At 39.6% G+C, this 20480-nt stretch overlaps 3 protein-coding genes and 1 non-coding gene across 7 annotated transcripts; 3 read left to right on the forward strand and 1 right to left on the reverse strand.

Annotated features, from left to right (window-relative positions):
- Positions 1 to 94: 94 nt before the first annotated feature.
- Positions 95 to 4219, forward strand: LOC113020796 (immunoglobulin superfamily member 6). Its single transcript, XM_026165026.2, has 6 exons — positions 95 to 1727; positions 1835 to 2131; positions 2208 to 2305; positions 2407 to 2454; positions 2662 to 2772; positions 2902 to 4219. Exons 1-6 carry the CDS (start codon positions 1643 to 1645, stop codon positions 2953 to 2955), a joined length of 693 nt encoding a protein of 230 aa, XP_026020811.2. The 5' UTR covers positions 95 to 1642; the 3' UTR covers positions 2956 to 4219.
- mfsd13al (major facilitator superfamily domain containing 13a-like) lies at positions 1801 to 10917 on the reverse strand. Of its 4 annotated transcripts, none has more exons than XM_026165024.2 (8): positions 10093 to 10917; positions 8440 to 8754; positions 7928 to 8356; positions 7251 to 7405; positions 7060 to 7143; positions 6426 to 6569; positions 5049 to 5174; positions 1801 to 3296 (listed from the first exon to the last, which is right to left on the reverse strand). In XM_026165024.2, the coding sequence occupies exons 1-8, from the start codon at positions 10258 to 10260 to the stop codon at positions 3287 to 3289; spliced, it is 1431 nt and encodes a 476-aa protein (XP_026020809.1). In that variant the 5' UTR covers positions 10261 to 10917; the 3' UTR covers positions 1801 to 3286. The 4 variants fall into 4 exon arrangements, with proteins under 4 accessions (XP_026020809.1, XP_080157018.1, XP_026020810.1 ...); XM_080300892.1 differs by adding an exon at positions 9421 to 9563 and having other exon boundaries at positions 1801 to 5174; positions 10093 to 10228; XM_026165025.2 differs by lacking the exon at positions 5049 to 5174.
- cdr2a (cerebellar degeneration-related protein 2a) lies at positions 10912 to 17697 on the forward strand. Its single transcript, XM_026165017.2, has 7 exons — positions 10912 to 11140; positions 13183 to 13295; positions 14065 to 14213; positions 14354 to 14530; positions 15774 to 16088; positions 16249 to 16525; positions 16662 to 17697. Exons 1-7 carry the CDS (start codon positions 11062 to 11064, stop codon positions 16935 to 16937), a joined length of 1386 nt encoding a protein of 461 aa, XP_026020802.2. The 5' UTR covers positions 10912 to 11061; the 3' UTR covers positions 16938 to 17697.
- Positions 17698 to 19972: 2275 nt separating this feature from the next.
- On the forward strand, positions 19973 to 20054 carry trnal-uag (transfer RNA leucine (anticodon UAG)). The gene has a single exon. It is a non-coding gene; the product is annotated as a tRNA-Leu (tRNA).
- The last annotated feature ends 426 nt before the right edge of the window (positions 20055 to 20480 follow it).

Below are 20480 nucleotides of genomic sequence, written 5' to 3' on the forward strand. Positions count from 1 at the left end.
ACATAGACAGATTTGCATTGGACCAGAGAATGAGTGACAGCAGGAGAGGACCCGCCCACAACAAGCACGACGCTGAGAACATGAGCCCTGGTTGAATGAGGAGGGTCATCACAGACTTGTAAACCCCATAAACCTAATAACTGGCTGTGCCATCCTTGGCAGCAAGAACTGGCTGTTGATATGATTTTCTTTTTATGAAATGCTCTCATCAAAATGTTTTTTCTGGCATATGTAAGACCAGGCTTTGTGATCTTTTTAGTCATCAGTGGTTTTCTCCTCCCATGGAGGCCATTTTTGCCTGGTCTCTTTCCTATTGTTGAAGCATGAACTCTGACCTTAACTGAGCCAAATGAAGCCTTCGGTTCCTTAGATGTCATTCCGGATTCTTTTGTAACCTTGTGAATTAGTCCTCAATGCTCTTTTGGAGTAAGTTTGGCTCACAGGGCACTCCTGGTAAGCTCACCAGTGTTCCAAGTTTTCTCCATTTGTTAATAACGGTCCTCACCGGGTGGTTCACTGGAGCCCCAAAGCCTCAGAAACGTGTTTTTATTTTTTAACTCTTTCCAGACTGATAGATGTCTATGACTGTTCCTCACCTGTTCTTAAATTTCTTTAGATTGGGGCATGATGTGCTGGCTTTTTCGGATATTTCTACCCCACTTTACTGTGCCAGATATGTATTTCTTGAGTCAGCAGGTCTGGCAATTGTCAGGCCAAAAATATGGTTAATCACAGTTAAGTAATGATTTACAAGAGGGTGAAGGGAAGTGGCATGAGTGTCTGGCAGTACTTGCTGTCAAATTGGTCACAACCTCATAATTAGGTTAGCGGGGCAATTTTTTAGGCAGGGCTGAGTAGGTTTGGATAATAGATAAATGAAAAGAATCATTTAAAAACGTAATTCTGTTTTTACTGAGGTTGTGTTTGATTATTATGAAACGTGAAATGTGACAAATATGCAAAAAAGCTAAGAAGTCAGGAATGTGGTAAATCCTCTTTCAAGGCAGTGTAGATGCATAAATAACAAAATGTGGGGAAAATAAAATCAGCGAAAACAAAATTCATAGAATTTACTCTCTTGTGTGAGCACGATTGCTTCATACATATTTCTCCAAAACTACACATTCAGCTTTATTGACTTGCACTGAGTTATTTACTTTCCGCATAACCTTGCATGATATTATTACTGCCGGAGTCCTGTCACCAAATCTCTACACATTCTCAATAATTCAAAGTTATTGTTCTACCGTTCCTAGATTGCGCCATCATGTGTGCACAGCATGAGTTGACATTTGTGTCTACACGCAAAAATGTTGCCCATGTTGGGTAATAAGGGGTGATGGGGCTATTTGTGATTCCCCATCGCCAGTGACACCAAACCTCGCAATCCTTCATTTAAGAGCGTGAAATCAATTAAATGTACTTACATTTTAAACAGTAAATACTAGTAGTACAGTAGTTCATAATATCATGTTACCATAAATACAATAAACGCTTTGAATATATACAAATCCATTAATTGTACTGTAGAGCTGCACAATACAGGAAAATAAGAAGGAACTAGTAGACTTGAGGAAGTTCAGTCTACCACTTCCCATGTTGTCAGCCATTTTAAAAAAAAAAACGGCTGATACAAGGAATCATGAGATCATTCAGTGTCTTTCAAGCCACAGACATGGACCGGTTGTTTTGGCTGTCTCTCCTGCTCGCCCACCTGTTGGTCACAGGTAAGATCATTTTCATATCTTTGCCGTCTGTAAATAATTCCTCTAGGAAATATATGTAAAAGGCTGGGTGTGATTCATATTGATTCTCTTTTGCCTGTTTATTGCAGCTGGCGAGGATACATGTCATGTCAACATATCACAGTCAAACAACATAATCTGGAAGAAAATAGGGGAAGAAGCTGTTTTCAATTGTACAGTTATTTCCAAGTGTTCAGTAGAATTTTACTGGTTCAAAGAGAATGTCTCTCTACCGCTTCATATGAGTAAAAAGTACCAAGGAGAAGCGTCTTTTCAAATTAATTCACTTAAAGCGAGTGACAGCGGGATGTACTTCTGTGCCGCAGCAACTCCGAATGGGTGCTGCACACCGTTTGTAGGGGAGGGAGCAACTCTTGTAGTGAGAGGTAAGGACTGTTTAGAGAGAAAACTCATTTTACAGTCATTAAAATGAAGACGACGCCTTCACTTTCTTTTTTTTAGAAAATACTAAAACAGTGATGGGAAAAATCGTGTTGGTATCATTTGTCCTCTTGGCCGTCTACAGCTTGACTATAGTGATGCTCATCATTCTAAAGAAGGTGAATCACAGACACATTTATTTTAATGTGATCTATTGTACAAGCCGGACTGAAAGTCAGTTTGTGCTCACGTGAAATTAACCTTTCTCTTTCTGTTCTAGTATGGCTGCAATATGAACATCTGCAGAAAGACATCCAAAAACGACAAGGTCTCTCTCTTCTGTTTTAACTCATGTTTGATGAATCCATTGTTTTCAAAATAGGGAAAAGCCCACAGATGCAAAAAAAAAAAAAAAAAAAAAGAGGAACAGGAACGAACTAAACCCTCTGTAAATACCAAGGCAGAAAAAAAATCCTAACCCCCCCTCCAAAAAAAGGGCTTTATAATAAATTTTTACTCATCTTTTCCCTTATAGAAAAACGCAAATAAAAAAGTACAGTTCCAGGACGTGCTGAAAGAAATGCACAAGAAGAGAAACATGGAGAAAAACAATCAAACAGCAAGCAGAAGCTCTTCTGAAGTTGAGGTAAATGTTGTTGTTGCAGCATGTTGAGGTTAGATTTAGTCAAATAGACAGATTGTGTAACTTCTGCCGCAGGATGTCTGTACAAAATTCAATTTAACTGTTTTTGACCAAGTTTTAATATCGTTTCAGCCCTCGAGCAACGACCTGCAGCATTCTTCTGATGACATCTATCAAAATGTCTAAGCTTCATTCAAGGAATTGATGAATTCAGACCTCCATCATCTTGACGGAAAGGAAATTGTAAAGCCATTAAACACCAGCTGGATGATGCTGTTGAGTCTGAGGAAACAAGCAAGTCTGCAAAGGATGCAAGTCATTTGTGCTTCTAATCTTTTCTCATGAAATGAGACATAAAAACTACAAAACCAGCGTGGACCAGGCGACTATTTCCTCTCTAAACGTCAAGGCTCTTACACAACCCGCCTCTCACAAAGCATTCGAAGTTGTGTTGGTCTCCACCGCGCTTCCACAGCTTCCTTGTTGCTCATAACAACTTTTTCCAAGGATTTTATTTTCAGGACTTTCTGCAACACAAAAGGGGGATAATTAGACGATCCACATTAGAGGAATTACATCTGAATTTCACTTCTACAAAAAGCAAAATGTTACACCTTTTATTGCACGAATCATTAATCACGACGATTACTGGCAGTGAACTGACATGAAATGATAAAGCCATTTCTCATTAAAGGGGTCATGGCACTTTTTTGATAGCGCTTAATGTTTGTTACATTATTGACCAAGAATTTCTTTAAAACATTCTTAAAATCTAATCAAAAACATAAATGTACCACGGATAGATTTTTTTTACCATTTTTAATTAGAAACAACACATTTATAGAATCTGATACCAAAACATAGAACAAGATACAGCACATGTCTGTATGTCAAATACAGCTTATGTTATCATAGGAAAAGAGAGGGCCTTGTTTCTCTTTAGAGAAATCACAGTAAACTTATTAGAAATTCACATTAGGCAGTGTTTAGCATTCTGAGCCAGTTGTGAAGCATATCCCATCCCCTAAATCTCAATACATTTTACATTATAATGTCCATTCATACACTGGATTATAATCCTTAGATTAGTTTTCACCATTTACAGCCTTTATTCAAAGTCTGCATAAACTGCCCCGTTTGGGCTTCTCTCTACTGTAAACTATCAAATACAGGTGATGCGAGCCACTTGAATCATGTTTTGTTTTTTTAATCTGCATGGAGGTTATTAACCATCAGGTTTGTGACACTAACTGTCTTTTTCATCGGGTAAAATAAGGCATTTCATTAACTGGCAAAATGAAATTTTTTGTTCTTGATGAATACCTTTCATTGATCATCACTGTTGATGCCAGAGCTTGTGAGACCTGAGTTTAAGTGACAATAATTTCTGATGTTATGTGGCCACTTTATGCGTCTGCATCTGTGAAAAGCTAAATGGAGTGTTTTTACCTTTCTCTCCCTCTCCATTATATAGATGATATATAAAAGCATCATAAACAGACAAAAAAAATGAAACAAAATATTTTTTGTGTACAAAATGATCAAAAAAATCAAAGTCGACACTTAAATGATAGTCTTCAAGAAATAACCACATGACAAGTTTTTTGTTCCAGAGATGCGAAGCTGTTAACTAAATACTTCTCTTCAAGTAGATGCTTGAGTTTGTGTTTCAGTTGACTCTTTAAGGATCGAGAATGTCTCGACTATTTGTTCTCATTGCTAAAGCAGCGATTTAACATCCAACTTCAATGTTTGCATGAGTAAAGTTCCTTTAGTTAAGTTCATTGTTTACTCAGAACCTTTTGGCCTTCCGAACATCCACCTTATAATGTAGGATCCTGATAAGTGTAGCTGAACAGTTGGTGGGATTCTGTCATAAAAATATATCTCACAAACTAATTATAAACTAACAAACTATTATAATGCTGAATTTGTGCCCCACCCAACCCAACAACCAGTAAATGTTTAAGAATGGGAAGTAAAATACCACTTTTAAATCAAAGTAAGTGGGATAAAGTCTAGATATATTTGCACCCAGATGAAAATTGCCATTTAAAACATTTACTTTTTTCCACTTCAAATATTTAAAGCCCCTTGATTTGTTTGATTTTAAGGTACTTGATGATTTACAGTTGTTCCCTGTTAAAATTTCAATATATTCACTCATTTAAATATACAAAAATACTCATTTTAAATTATTCATTTACAGATCCCAACTACAGGCAATTAAGCAAAGAACCTTTGAATACCGAGAATACTGATATTAGCCATCAATATACTTTGTGTCAACTGTGTGACTGTTGCGAATGGAAAACGGCCTCCAAGCCAGGACTTGCAGAGCAGCGACACACATGGGCACCAAGCAAACCAAGTAGAACATGGCTCTGTGGAGGCTCTCCAAGGCACTAAAAACAAGGACAAACAAAGTGTTGGTGTAGTTACATTTATTTACAGCTGAATCATCCTGACTGTCACAATGCTAATTACGGAAACTGCAAAAGCATGCCTGTGCATGTTGACTGTGACTCGTTTAAATGGTGTAAAGAGGAATCAGTGGACGTACAAAACCATAAAGATCTAAGATATTTCAAGAGTCAGTTTATGTGCAAGGAATCGCTGTGAGCCAAAATCACTCTTCAGATTCCTCTAAACAGTTTATGACAAGGTCTTGGCTCTGAACGATGTCAATGAGAAACACTATCCCTAATATGGCCAATCATGCTCATGGCTATGAGCACAATTTAACCACCCACTGGTTAAATGTTATGTTTACGAGGGTTGCCACTTAGAAGAAAGGTGGTCTAAAGGGAGCTTATTTTTATTTTCACGCAGTGGATCAAGTGAGGGCCTGCGATAAGATATAACAATTAATTGAAACTGTGACACATACAAATCCACTGTAGGAGAGCCCAAGAAAAAAAAAAAACATTGTAGATGGAAAACAAATGTTTCAGTGGTTCAGATTTTAGAAAATTATATAAACAGTGACCTTAGAAAAAAAAAAGGCCAAATCAGAGAGGCTGTCTCTTGAAACTGGTGTTTATTCAGTTGACTATAAAGTCGATTTTCTGCATAATAAAACTAAATAGCAACCATAGAAAAAAATGTTGTTCTCCTTCAAATTAAATGTGCCTCTATTTAGATTATCTGAAGTGATAAGGGATCACAGTGGTGGATTTTTGGTGGTTTATTTTACTACTTTACAGTTTTAACTTTTTAGATTAGCTTCTTATTCTGCATTTGTTTAAAATCTAAAACACACTTTAAATCCATCAGTGTCATTACAGTTTATTGGTCAAAGTTAGATTCTTGTTACATGGTGCTATTGTTTTATACAGGATGGATTATCTACATTTCAATAGAAAAACGGGTTATTTATACTATAATGGGATAAACGGCCCCAGGCTTAAAGCTGAATAGTAACTGAACGCTTTGGAAAACGTACTACATTAAACATGGGTATCAGCAGCTGCAGCAACTAAGGCCCTCTTATTTTTTCCTCAGGTTTTTAGTGCTTACTGTACAGCAAGTTATGACATAAAGTATTAACAGACAGACTTAGGACACATGTCATAGATTTATGGGTATAATCTTAAAACCAGCTCCAAAAACATTTGGGCCCATTAAGTCAACAAGTAGCAAGAAACTCTCTGTACCTCGGATCTGAATCCTTTGTGACATCCTTCAGCTGTTCATACCCAAAGTGGTTCAGGATATTTAACACTATCATAGGAGCCAGAGACTGAGCTGGCTTTGTGAACAGTGCATTTGTTCCAAACACCATGGAAGAGAGAGGGGAACTACAGGAGGCGAGGAAGAGAAGAAAACGCATCATCACACATTAAATCATAAACTTGTTTCATTGCGTGTTAGTACACAGATTTGTGAGTGCTTAAATGAAATAATGTTGCATATTTTCCTAGTTTATGTAGTAAAATCATGAGGTTTTAAAACAATGCTGTAGCAGCCAGAGTTAATGAAGTGGTTTATATTTGAATCTGAGGAATGACTGAATTAGTCATTTGTGCTGACGTTCATATTTATAGTCATGATGATAGTGACACAAGTCAAGGGGATGGCAGGGTTGGTCTGCAGGCCCACCAGTTTGGTCCATCTCTGAATAAATACTAAATAAATACTAATAATATTCCCATCAAACTCAGCTGTTCTTTCTTACATATAACTGACAGAAATAGTGCACAAGGTAAATGTCTCGGCTGATTAAAATTTTGGCTTTGTCGGTATGACATAAAGGACAGTGGTGTCCAAACTGTCGACTGTGTTTCTTACCTGCGCTTGTATTTCTGCAGGTCAGTGTCAATAATGTCAGCCAAAGGCAACCCAAAAAGACTGAAGGAGGCCTGAATTATAACCCTGTATAAAACATAGAAACCGAAAAGAAATAAAATCAATGCAGTATAGTAAAAGAAAAAAAATCTTTTTACATATCAAGACAAACAAGCCCAGCAGTAACTTCTTACATGTTAATGGTGAGGAAAAATGCCATGAAATAGTAGTGCTGAGGACCAATTGCTAGCATGACAGCTGCCATTCCAGCCTCCACATAGAAGATGAAGAGGATGATCCTGTAGTAGCCATGCCTATGCAGCAGACTCTGAGAGCTCAGCACTAAAAGCTAAAATGAGGACAGTCAGGAACAAGACATTGGGTTAGGCAAAGCAGATGATTAAAAAGCTGCAAGTATTTTAAAACCCTTTCCTTTTCGGTGCTTTCAGGTGTTTATTTAGACCTCTGACATTTGAGCAAGGTGGAGAGTTGGCAGCCGAATAGCTCTATTTATGAACTATGTGGTAAACGAATATAAATAAATGGTTTTAAGTAGTTATTGCAAATATTTCTGCCCAAAATACTACAAAAACTGTCCATTTAAAATTGTCTATATCCCCTGTATTTCAACCTTGTTCCAAATTGAGAACTGAAAACTGGCACCACCTGAGTACGGATTTCAAATTTTCCAAGCTTACCAATTCCTTTATCAGTGCAGTCAGCAGTAAATATCAACTGAAAATGATCTTTGTACCTCACTGTTCAGGACCTGTGACTGTAATGGACTAAAGCAATCAGTGTGGTATTTTAAAGCATTTATTCTAATCTTTATGGGGAAAAAAACTAAAACACTAACACTGTGGGACGATACCTGTGGACAGATGAATGCTGCTCCATACATGATGCTCTTTGCCAATGATGGAAGCACATCTGGAGGAATCAGGTGCTCAGTAAATATCATGGTAAAATTATTAAAGAAGGCCAGCATGAACACCTGGAAGAAGTTCATTAGTACAAATAGCTGAAAGTCCCTGTTGGTCAGGATTTGCCATGTCAACGTTTTCAACGTGGAGAAGGAGCATGCCAATGGATGCGAAGTCTGATCAACAGACGCGGGAGCATCTGATTGAGATGCTTTATTGTCAAAGCGGCTCTCGCTGTGGAAGCCTGTGTAGAGCATGCAGCCACAGCTCAGGATAGCAATCAGCACAGCGAATGCCTGAAAGGCCAAGAAGTCTTCCATGTTGTTGGAAACCACACCACAGAAGAGGACACTGGATGAGCCAATGAGAGAAGCCACCTGGGAAATAAATAAGAAGGGATATGAAAAGAATGACGTGCTTAGGTACATAGAGAGAATAGACGTCAGGATGAAGGGCCTACCTGGTTGTACTTTATGAGTCTAAGTCTGTTCTGATGATGGCTGGAAATCTCTGCAAACAAGGCACATTGTGCCAACAGCACAAAAGTTAGCATGCCATCGAAAGCACACAGCGCTACTGTCAAGTGTAAACCACTCAACCAGTCGCCAGGGGCGTAGGAACGCCATGGGAACCAGGCTAAAAGAAAAGCTAGCGAGTAGAGGGGAGCGCCGTACAGGATGGAGAGACGTCGCTGAGAGCAGCAGGGTACCCTGGAGTTATCTTGCAGGTAACCAAAGAGAGGGTCATTAACTGCATTCCACACCATGTACACCACCTGTGGATAGGAAGCATGTAAAAGTGTTAATAAAAACAACAACAAGGAAATCTGTCAGAAATTAAAAAAAAGAAGAAGTAAACTTTAAAATAAATAAATAACACAGGAACTTTACTGCCATTTAATTGTTTATCCATTGGTTAATCACTTATGAACTTGTATTATGTATGACAGTGTTGGAGGTTTTTATCATCAGGAAAAGCTGTAAAACTTATGAAAAAAAGAGTTAAGCCCAAAACCTATGCCGTTCTTTGCATTTTCCACATCTATCCCTTGGTCCATATCAAAGTCTTTACCAAGCCGATCCTTGTCTTTGTGACTCCTGCTAGTCCTCCTTTTTCATTATTCCACCCATTTTGTGCAACATATCAGTACCACTGGGCGCAAAACTGCCTCACAGCATAATGCTACCACCACCATGTCCAAAGCTGATGGAGCATTCTTAAGATTGAAAGCCTCAACTTTACTTCTCAAAAATTCCTTGCCACTGTGTCCAAATAACTCCATTTTTTTGCCTTGTTTGACCAGGTTAGGATTAAATCTTTTTTTTTGGCTTGTCCATGTGAGCAGCTGCAGATTTCAGTCTAACTTGAAGATGCAGACTTTGGGGGAGGGGCTTTCTATCTCGGTTGACACACTTGCAGTCCATGGCGATGTAAAACTCACTTCACTCTGGACGGTGACGCTGGTGCTCCAGCAGTTTCCAGTTCACAGTAGCCTTCAGCTTTGGTGGTTTTCGAGCTTTTCCTGAACATCATAACCCATTTCCTATCATCTGAGAGTGACAGTTGGGGTGTTCTTCTAGACCTCTGCAAATTGCATTTGAATAACTTGTTTAAACTGATGATCTTGGAATTTGCATTTGTTTAGAAATGTTTCCAAGAGACCTTCCCATCCTGTGTAAATCAGCAGTTTTCCTGCTTAAATATTCACTCAGCTCTCTGGACTTTCCCATTGTTCTAGGTATTTGTTATTCCACTGAGTGCCATCAAGCAAATCCTTTTTATAGTGGTAGAGAGAAACTACAATTACTATTCAATCATAATCAGTAATCGTTAGGTTACTAAAAGAAGTCATTCCTGGGCATGCATGTTAGACATCGACATCGGCTTATATTAGCCCTCTTGACTGCAACTGAATCACTTCACAGATACTGAAGTGATTTTATGAAGATAGAAATTCCATAGAAATTCTTATGGGTAATCTTTTCTTTTTGATGCTTTGAAGAATTCAGAAGCCAGTTGTTTTTTTATTTTAAGCAACCGGCTCTTTAAATTGTACTCTACAACTGTGCAACTCACAGAGTATTGGTCAAGAAGGACAGGTCAACATACTCACTTGTGATTGGTGAAACGCTCCTTCGGATATCTTGTACCTATTCAGGAAGAGTTTCACATAGTAGAAGCTGAACATATTGTTTATCATGCTAGACCCTAGAGTGGTCATGGCATAAGCCAGCGCTGCAGGGTTCACCCCAAAGTTTATCAGGTGTCGGAAGACATTCATTGTTCCGGTCTGGAAACGCTCGAGACAGGTTTCACCTTCACGCCCACGAGAGCTTAACCAAGTTAAATGTGTCTTTAAACGAGCAAGGAGCGAGGAGAAGTTGTTGTCACCTGCAGCACCGGTTTTACAACGCTACTGCTGTTTAGCATTGCTAACGATACTGCTGTAAGAATAGCAAAATTCCACAGGGCAAAAAAAAAAAAAGAGTCTGGTAATGAGACGGATATTGTTCCTGTTCACTAATTCCCATGAATGTACACTTGTTAGGAAGTAACACTTGCTAAATATTTATCCAAGCATTGTAAAAAAACATAAAATCTACCCCAACGAAGCTGTTTTAGAGTCACCAACGGGCGGGACTTCAGGATAAGAAACACGATCTGATTGGGCATAAAAAGTTCCTTCCTTATATTTACTGCTTCGTAATTCGTCAATACAAATCTCCGTCAGGCAACGTGGGACGTTACGACAGTGAAACCTGATTTTAAAATATTTAACTGTCATTCCTTATTGTAACTTTATTTAACTGTGCATAAGGATAAAAAACAAGTAAAATGTGTTCAGTGCGTTTTTTAATTAATCGATTAAATTTCGTATATGCTCTTTCTGCCTCCTGCCGGATGCTGGGGTGATTTGCCACGTTGCTGTAGACAACAGACTTTAAAGCCTCTCACACACCGGGGACGATGTGAGTTACGTTTGACCACTCGAGGCGGTGGACTGCGGTCAGCTTCTAGCCGTCAAACTCGAGTGTGTGGGGCTTCTGTCGGGTGGAGTTTTGGGTCACCCCTCGGTTTGAAAATGCTAACCGACATGATTTTGGAGGAAGAATTTGAGAAGAATGGAGAGTCTTGGTACAACCAGCAAGAGCTCGAACACGGTAAGAGCCGCTCAGCCCTGAGGTCGCACCCTAACTCTGACTGTGTCTGTGTGGGCAGGTTGTGTTACTCCAGTTTTATGTTTTATTTTAAATGAGTAAATTAATGAGCGTTACTGCTACTGTCTGCCTATTGTAGCTATTTTTTTAGTTAAGTTTCAGTTAGTCTCCAGAGTGAGTTTGCTTATTAACGTTGAGTTTTTATTTAGTTATGCTATTTTTATGCTAGGTTAAGTGTTAAATTAGTTGGTAGAGGTAATATTTAACACATCCAGAATAGGTATTAGTAATGTAAACACAACTCATTGTAAAACTGACTCACAGCCATGAGGATGTCTCAATAAACTTCTGCATCAGGGCCTCCTCATGCTTGTTGATCACTTCAAATTGACCAACACTAACACTAAACCTAAAACCTAAAACACTAGTTTTAGGTTTGGTCAAAAATATACTTGAAATAATTTTACTATTAGCTGAAGTGTTATCACTAATGTTAGTTGTAAGAGCCTTAGGAAAAACAGTGAGAAAAGCCCCTAAATAAGAGCTCACAGATTAAATTGAAATTGAAGTCCTTGTGGCACAGACCCACAATAGGCATGCAATCCACATGAGGTCTCCTACACAGCCAGGATTTCCTGAGGCTGTCACCTCTGTGTTTATTGTTTTCAGACTAACATGACCCCTGTCTGTGCTTCTAAGCGAGCCACACAGATCATCTAACCAATATCACTGTGAATAAGAAGGAGTAAGGAAGAGGAAGCTGTGACACTGAACATAATTATGTGTGTGGTGTGGCTGATCTGTGAATGTGTTGTTTGCATTGTTATATGAATGCAACCAGAGTTAGGTTATAATTTAGTGATGTGAAATGGCCAGATAGTTGAAAATAGATGACTGACCAACCAATTAAAGTTTATTTGTAATTTATATCCTAAAATAAAGTAGATTTTCCTTTTGGGATGAGGAAACTCATGCTGCCCATCTTACAAGTATATTTTATCACATCCATCCATCTGTCCAGTCTCTTATGCTTGTTCAATTTCAGGGGTTGCACAGGGCAGAGGCACACCCTGGACAGGTCTCCAGTCTATCCCAGGGCTAAAAAAAAACAACAACTACTAACTGAGAATTGTTAATCATTTAGTATCATGATTGAATAGATGAACTTGTAGGAAAAATTTGCTGCCTTCACTGGCAGCAGGCGGGAAGAATGACTTCCTGTAGCATTCCTCAGTGGGCATGGATAACAACAAAAATGCTTAGCATTTACACGAAGAGATTTAGGAAGAAATGTATGCCACTTCATCTCCTCCACCAACTTTATGGGCTTCAGAGTAGGATTTAAGATTATTAGGTAGTTCACTTGTTTATTTTACGTTTGTTCCCCACAAAACGTTACTTTATAATCCTGCTGGTGTACGCACTGTTAGTTCTGATTGCACACGCTTAACCTAGAAGATGTAGAAATAAAAGTATGTATGTAAAACGTGTGCAGTGAACACAAAAACGTGTCAAAAGTACATGAGCGTTGCACAAAAATGGAAAGGATAAATGTCCTTTGAGTAGCTACTTTTTAAATTTATACTTTGAGTACACTTCAGCCTCTGTGCTTTTTTTTGCTTTTACGTAAGTAAAGAGGTTGCATCAGTACTTCAGCTTCTGCCAGGCCCTTTTCAAACATGAAAAATGTGTTAATTTTGCCATCTCTGTTAGTGACATTTAAAGTTTATCTTGGCTTGGTTTAATTGCATTTTTATTCCCTGCACTTAGTAGTCCCACAAAAGACCAGCTTCACATGGCTGGCCAAGATCCAGTACTCATGAGAATTTAGTAGGGGAAAGGGGTCACAAGGCATGCCTTAGATTCCTCGGTGAGGGACAATGAGTTGTTGTTGTGGGTGGCACTGGCGCAAGGCTACGCTTACACACTTGCCTAATTCTTTCAGCTGTCTGTATTCGGGCACTGAGTCCATCCCGAAACTTGTGTTTGCGTGTTTTACTTGACTCCTTTTTTTTTTCTTCTTTTTTTCTTTTTTTTTTGTACAGATCTTCATTTGGCAGCAGAGCTGGGGAAAACCCTCCTCGACAGAAACCATGACTTGGAGCAGGCCCTGCAGCAGATGTACTCCACCAACCAGGAGCAGCTGCAGGAAATCGAGGTGATAAATTTTAGGAAGGAACTAATCTGAGTTTTTAAGGCTCAATATGTGCTCCAGAATTTGTCTGTCAGTGTATGCAGATTCTGGTTGATTTTTACGTGAATGAGTCCATGATTAGAGGTCGCTCATTGAGAAAAGTCCATGCTGAGACATGTGAAAAGCTGTCCGACTGGAAAGTCATTGTGAAATTGGCACAGCTGAAAATAGGTTGGAGTAAAAGCTAATCCTACCCAGTCTGATCTAATAAGCCTTTGGCAAGGAGCAGATCATTTGTCTACCTAATTATTTGAAGACTTTCACTGGTTTTCCAGTAACAGAATACCACTGTTTTACTTGGACACTGTTCCTGGTTTTGATTTTGTGTTAGAGTCAATAAAATTTTGTTTTTGTATTCTAAAAATAATAAACATCCAATAGCAGAGAGACTCATATTTTAGTTCTAAGACAGCGCATGCGTAAACTGCTGATGATCTGAGTTGGAGGACACGGCACTTAGAAGGTCAGCACACATAAGAGCCTTAATTTGTTTACGTCTTCGGTGTAAGGATTTCTAGAGGTTGTTTTGGTAATCCCAATACATCTCTTTGACCCACATTGTACTGGCTACCCGCCTTTCCAGTCTCAGAGGTGTGCTTTTGTTTCACGAAACTACAAAAGGTCTGGAGAAATGCTTGCTTGATTTTAAGTTGGGACATGGAAAAATTTAAGGAGTGGTGCTACTCCAACTTGAAATTATTATTATTATTATTTTCCCTCTCTTCTATACCAGTACTTAACCAAGCAAGTGGAGCTGCTGCGTCAGATGAATGACCAGCATGCCAAAGTGTATGAGCAGCTAGACACGGCAGCCAGGGATCTGGAGCAAGGCAATCAGAGGCTGGTGCAGGACAACCGCATGGCCCAACACAAGATCCAAAAGTCAGTCTACCAGTTATTTGTGAATTACCCTTTCAAATTGTGTTTTAAATAATTATCCACCCAGTCAGCTTCCAATAAAAAATATACCACATTAACATGTTGTCGGGTGTTTGGTTTTTTTTGTTTTTGTTTTCCTTCAGTTTAACTGAGACCATCGAAGCGCTTCAGACCCTCATGGAGGACCTGCAGGCCCAAGTCGGGGAACTAAAGACTGCAGAAGCAGAGCGAAATAAGAGAGAGCTGGCAGAGCAGAGGCGCAGCCTTGGAGCACAGAGCGTGTCCTGTCTTAAAGAGCTGTATGACTTGCACCATGACAGGTACTATTTTCATCATCCACATTTAGCAACACAATGCTAATAGCTCATCTTTAGAGGAACTGTTTTCACAGAGGAAATGGTGTGGTAAACTGTACCTAGCATTGTGGATTAAAGACAGTGAGTTGTCTCGGTACTCTTGGAAAAAGCATCAATGAAACATGGCCTCAAATTATCTGGCAACACCAAGAAATATGATTCAGCGTCTTTCTTCCTTGACATGAAAGCAAAGAAGAAAAGGGAAGCTGAAAGCATCTCAACACTGAGAGCTGGGGTCCGTTTTCTCATGCTGTGGTACCTTCAGTACGCTGCTGTCTCATGTCACGTATGCTGACTTGACATCTTCAGGTCACCCAGAGAGCTTACTTTAGCTATAATCCATGAGGGAGGGAAGCTAATCCTCCCCCATTGTCACTGTTTACTTATGCGGCTGCTGCATCTCACGTCACTTATTTGGTGTATTTTGTAGAACTGTCGCCTTTAAAAATTTTGAACGATCTGTCTAGAAATTTATTTAATGGTTTAGGTGTAGTGGACTTTAAATGACATTGAAAAGAATTATGTAATATTAATGCATTAAAAATTACAATAAAGATTCTTCTCAGACTGCTTAGAGACCCAAGTAACCTCTGCCAAGAGGACAGGGAAATTTACTCTCTGCTGCTAATAAAGCTTAAGTGCTCGAAGTGTATGGTAGTAATTCAACTCAGAGCTTCTCTGAACTAGATTTTGAGGGCAGTTTTATTGAAAAAGTCAAAATAGTAACGGGAGTTCTGCAGATTCTTAGTCTTTGGGTATTAAATTTTGTTGAGAAATGTAAGGTCATAAAATGTCTTTGTTGTAAAAGGACGTTAAATTAAAAACCTTAGAAGCAAAAATGACTCAGACCTGTCCTAATGTTTAATTAAATTAATATGACAATATCTACTTTGCATTATGAAGTTTTGTTTTTTTGTTTTTTTTTATTATTGTCTTTTCAATATTTTATAATTTCCTACACTATCAAATTGGACCTTTTAAGAAGAATGAAAAATCACTTTCACCATGATAAACATTTCATTCTCACATTGTAAGAGAGTTTGTTAGTGTCTGAGTCCAACCATGTTAGATCCAGTTCAAAGAATATTTCAGTAACGCTGGCAGCACTTATCACTTCAGGATATTCTCAACAACTCACCTCAGTATCGCTTTTGTTACTTGTTCTCTCAAAGTGATGCTCTAATAAGCTCTTTAATCACTGCCTAAGGTATCAAGCCAATGGCAGTCACCTTGTGGATGGACTCTGGTCACCTTATGGCTCGTTTCAAGACCGAAAAAAGCAACCAGACCCAGAGGAGGAGAACGCTGCTCTCCAGCGCTCCATCCAAACGCTTCAAAGCCAGATAGCTGCTGAGCGGAGCTGCAGGGAGGCTGCAGAGCGGGAGATGGAGTTGACAGCAAGGGAAAACAGCACCCTGGAACAGCAGCTGGTCCAGCTGTCAGGCTACCAGGCCAGACAAAAGGAGCTGGAGGCCGAAGTAGAACAGCTGCAGCTTCTGTGGCGCGCCGACTGCACCAAAAGGTTGATGATGATGATGATGATATGCATGGAGAAGATTCAAACTGTGAAATTATTTTAGCTCTATTTCTGATATTGCTGTTGACATTCAGCCAAAGTGTGTAATTTTATTATTTTATATTTTTTAAATGTGCGTGTTCCCCTTCACTCTCACCCTTGTCAGGAAACCTGACGAGCTGCTGGTGCCTGACACCGTATTCTTTGCCTCGGAGGACAAGCCCTGCCCAGAGCAAAGCAAGCCAGAGGAGAAGACTGAAACTGTCGAGGAGCAGAGCAGATACGGCCGACAGAGGTGCAACAGTGACAGCGTGTTGAAGGCAACAAACCCAGATGAAATTCTCCGTAGTCACGAGCAGCTATGTATACGTCGAGCCGAGGCTGTGAAAAAGAGGGGCATCTCTCTGCTCAATGAGGTGGATGCACAGTACAGCGCACTGCAGGTGGTGTATCTGTGGCACAGAGCATTCCTAAAAAAATATCTTCTATGTCAGAATGTTTGATGCAAAAGTTTTTGTTGTTTTTTTGTTCTGTTTGAAAGCTGAAGAAAGATTTCCCTAAAATATGTTTGTTTTCCAGGTGAAATACGATGAGCTGTTACAGCGATGCCAGCAAGCCTCAGACGAGCTCAGCCACAAAGCTGTCCAGACATCCAGCAGTCCCTTTGCCAGCGGCCGCTCCCGCCGCCGCCTGTCCAGCTCTGCAGCTCTGTCTGATCTGTCCGTGCTTCTTGAAGACGGCCAGCAGCCGGAGTACAAGGCTCTCTTCAAGGAGATCTTCACCTGCATCCAAAAGACCAAAGAGGACCTCAGCGGAAACGAACAACCGGTCAGGGACGATGAATCCTCCAACTGAATGTTATTCATCTCAATATGACTTGCTCTCTGTTACACTGTTCAGAGGGTGCAGGTGCTGTAAATGCTTTCAGGCCCTCAAAGTCTTAGACATGCCTGTTGCGTCCTTATCAAAAATGAAGTGGCAAAAAGTAGCTAGATGTATTATATTTGTTGTGAGAAATATTTATAGTTGGATCAATGAACAAAAAGCACATTTTCACATGCAGACTGACTTAAATCCAAAAGTATTACGTCCGCCTGCAATAGTATTCAGTTTTTTCTTTTTTGTAATGGCTGCCCCGTGACCACTGGGCCCTTTGGTGTTTGGAAGAGAGAGGCACATGTAAGGGTGTTACGCTGTGTTACAGTGTTTGATAAGATGGCGGTTGAGTCAGAGTTGTGTAAACTGAGAAGTTGGACTGTTGTAATATTGGAAGTCTAAGGAGTTTAATTGTTAGTGTAAGTAGGTTTTTTGAAGTTGGCATTAGTTGGCTCACCAGTGGTGGTTCGGTGGCACACTAAGAGCAAAACGTACAGTAAGTGGACACTGGAAAACGAGTGTGTTAACACCAGAAAGACACAGAAAGGTTCTGCACTTTTCATGACTGAGTTCAGTTTTATTTATTTAATAACAAAAGATTAGAGATGATTAAATGTTTATTTATTTTTCTGAGAAAATTTAATCAAAGTGAAACTTCATGTACAATGCGGTGCTTCTTCTATGGTGGAAACACAAAATTAAACAAAGCATAAAAAAAATAAAATCAATGTTGTCTTTAGTTTTTTTGTTTTTTTTTTCTCCCTTTGGACCATTTCTTTCTGTGTGTGTGTGTGTGTGTGTGTGTGTGTGTGTGTGTGTGTGTGTGTGTGTGTGTGTGTGTGTGTGTGTGTGTGTGTGTGTGTGTGTGTGTGTGTGTGTGTGTGTGTGTGTGTGTGTGTGTGTGTGTGTGTGTGTGTGTGTGTGTCAATTAGCAAAGTAAATCATTTCAGGAAAAAAGATGATGCTTCCTCCACACACAGAGTTCATTGTTACCTACAGCAATCCAGCCATTTTTCTCTGTACCATTTCATTTTCACTTGGTCTAGTTTTTCCACACAGACGTCTGCTGCCTGCTTATCTGATGGCTTTGTGAGGTTACCACGTGTATGTCTTGCTAAGACCTGTCCCTTAGGGCAAGCATGGTATGCAAACCTCTTGTTAGGAGGTGCACAGAAAAAAAAAATTATATATATTTTTTTCTGTGCAGAAAAAAAAAATTATATTTTTTTTCTTTTTTTTAAAAAGGTGCAGACTGTTTTGCAGCATGCTTTTTTTTTTTTTTTTTTTCTTCATACATCTAAGAGATGGCATCACTGCATTGCTTTTGAGCAGATATGTTTCAACCTGTTCTTCATTTCAGTGCATAATTGTGAGCTATCAGCAGATGAAAAACAACCTTAGGAGTATGTACCATATGGACTCTTATTTCTTTCCTCTCTTAAACTTCTGTTACCTAATAAAGTGAACACTGCTATAAAAGCAACTGTAAAAAATAAACTCCGTTATCTGTAATGCTGCTGTTTTTGTGGGAGAGAAAATCGAATCAACACACACAACAGTAGTGAAGCATATTTTCTGCAAAGCTCAGAGTTGCCCTCATTCTTAAAGGTCACTGAGACCTTGTGTACGCTGGCACAGCAAACAATTAAACAACCTTTTGTCTCTCTTCATAATTACCCTACTTGCCACTAGTTCCCAATCCTTTAAACCTCCAAACAAGAGGTTTGCATACCATGCTCGCCCTAAGGACAGGTCTTAGCAAGACATGCACGTGGTAACCTCACAAAGCCATCAGATAAGCAGGCAGCAGACGGCTGTGTGGAAAAACTAGACCAAGTGAAAATGAAATGGTACAGAGAGAAATGGCTGGCTAACAATGAACTGTGTGTGTGGAGGAAGCATCATCTTTTTTTTCCTGAAATGATTTACACTGTTTGAACAATGACCTTTTACTGTATTGGCACCATTAGCAAAGTAGTTTCCATCATTTTGGGGGTGGTCAGCCAGTTTCACAAGAACATAATCCAGTGTTGTTTTGAGCAACAAAAGTTCATTTGATCTGCACCAGATGATATAATTGATTTGATTGAGTGCATATAACATTCACACTTTACTTGAAAACTTCCATATTAAAAATAAAAAAGAAAGGAGTTGCAGCTGGCAGCTGCAGTTACCTGGTCGATTAAGATAAAGTAGATTAAAACAAATTTAATATTGAAACATCCAACAGTGTATAAAATACAGACAGATGAAAGCAACATAAAGTGCATTGTTAAGGTTTATGGACCACCATGAGCTACCAAAGAGCCATCGGGGCAGTAATTAGTCTCTGGATCTGGGTCTCTCCTCACACTATTCCTTCATCTGGAATGGAATAAGACAGATATTGAATGGGTAGGGAGTCAGTGTCACATGGGGACCCATCCAAGTGTGTTTGGTAGATGATATTTATGAGAGGATATGTAGAAGAATAGGAGCTCGTCAGGCAGATGCCAAGAACCCCCTAAAGATATGAGAAGGACTACAGGTGTAGATAGCTCAGTACACCTGTAGTCATATGGCAAACTAATGAACTATCTCTGGCTGCTGCATTTTCTGTTCAATATCAGAGGCTGGAGCCCATCAAACATGTGGGCCCAGGGGTCTGTAAATTAATGAGCAATACAGTGGTAAACATTGTCCATCAAAGTTGTCTGTATGATCGGTTGACTGCAACTTCCCTATCATATGATTCTTATCATTTTAATTTCCATCAGACCACTGTGATCATTTGCAGTGATGAACTGAACATAAATCATGAAAGCAAAATGACCTGTGCTGCATATCAGAGCCCCCAGAGGGCTTCAGTGTGTCGTGGGTTTATGCATTTTCCTTTATTTTGTCACCTTATTTTTCTCTGCGGCATATAAAGGCGGACGTTTCTGAAAGACGTGACGAAACGACGCGAACGCATCACAGGTTACACGACCTTACGACGTGTTATTTAAATCTAAGTATCCGAGAACTAAAGGTGTGGTAGCGTGGCCGAGTGGTCTAAGGCGCTGGATTTAGGCTCCAGTCATTTCGATGGCGTGGGTTCGAATCCCACCGCTGCCAAGAATGTATTATTTTCTGGATTAGCCATGACTCAGTTGAGTATGTGGAAGGCCGTAGACAGGTAGATTGGACCCGATGTCATCAATAACATTAAATGTCCAAGCGACGATGTGAATTTTAACGCTGCAGGTAACCCTTGGCATTCTTATGCAGTGCAAGTGCTCCCCCATGTGGCAGCTTCAAACATGACAATGTTGAGCTTTCAACCAACACTGATCCCGATAGTGGAAGGACAGCCATCCTTCCACTAAGACCACTTTCGATGAGGCTTCAGTGAACAGTTGATAGCAGCTGTTGTATCTCTCGGGTCCTTTGTCAGATCTTTGCAGACTTTGAGATACAGTTCATCTGCTGAACATATTTTTTTAGGCCTCCCACTTCTTTCGTTCTGGACTTGACCAGTTTACTCATATTTCCTTAAAAACT

Source organism: Astatotilapia calliptera, chromosome 4, assembly GCF_964374335.1.
Source record: "Astatotilapia calliptera chromosome 4, fAstCal68.1, whole genome shotgun sequence".
Lineage (NCBI taxonomy): Eukaryota > Metazoa > Chordata > Actinopteri > Cichliformes > Cichlidae > Astatotilapia > Astatotilapia calliptera.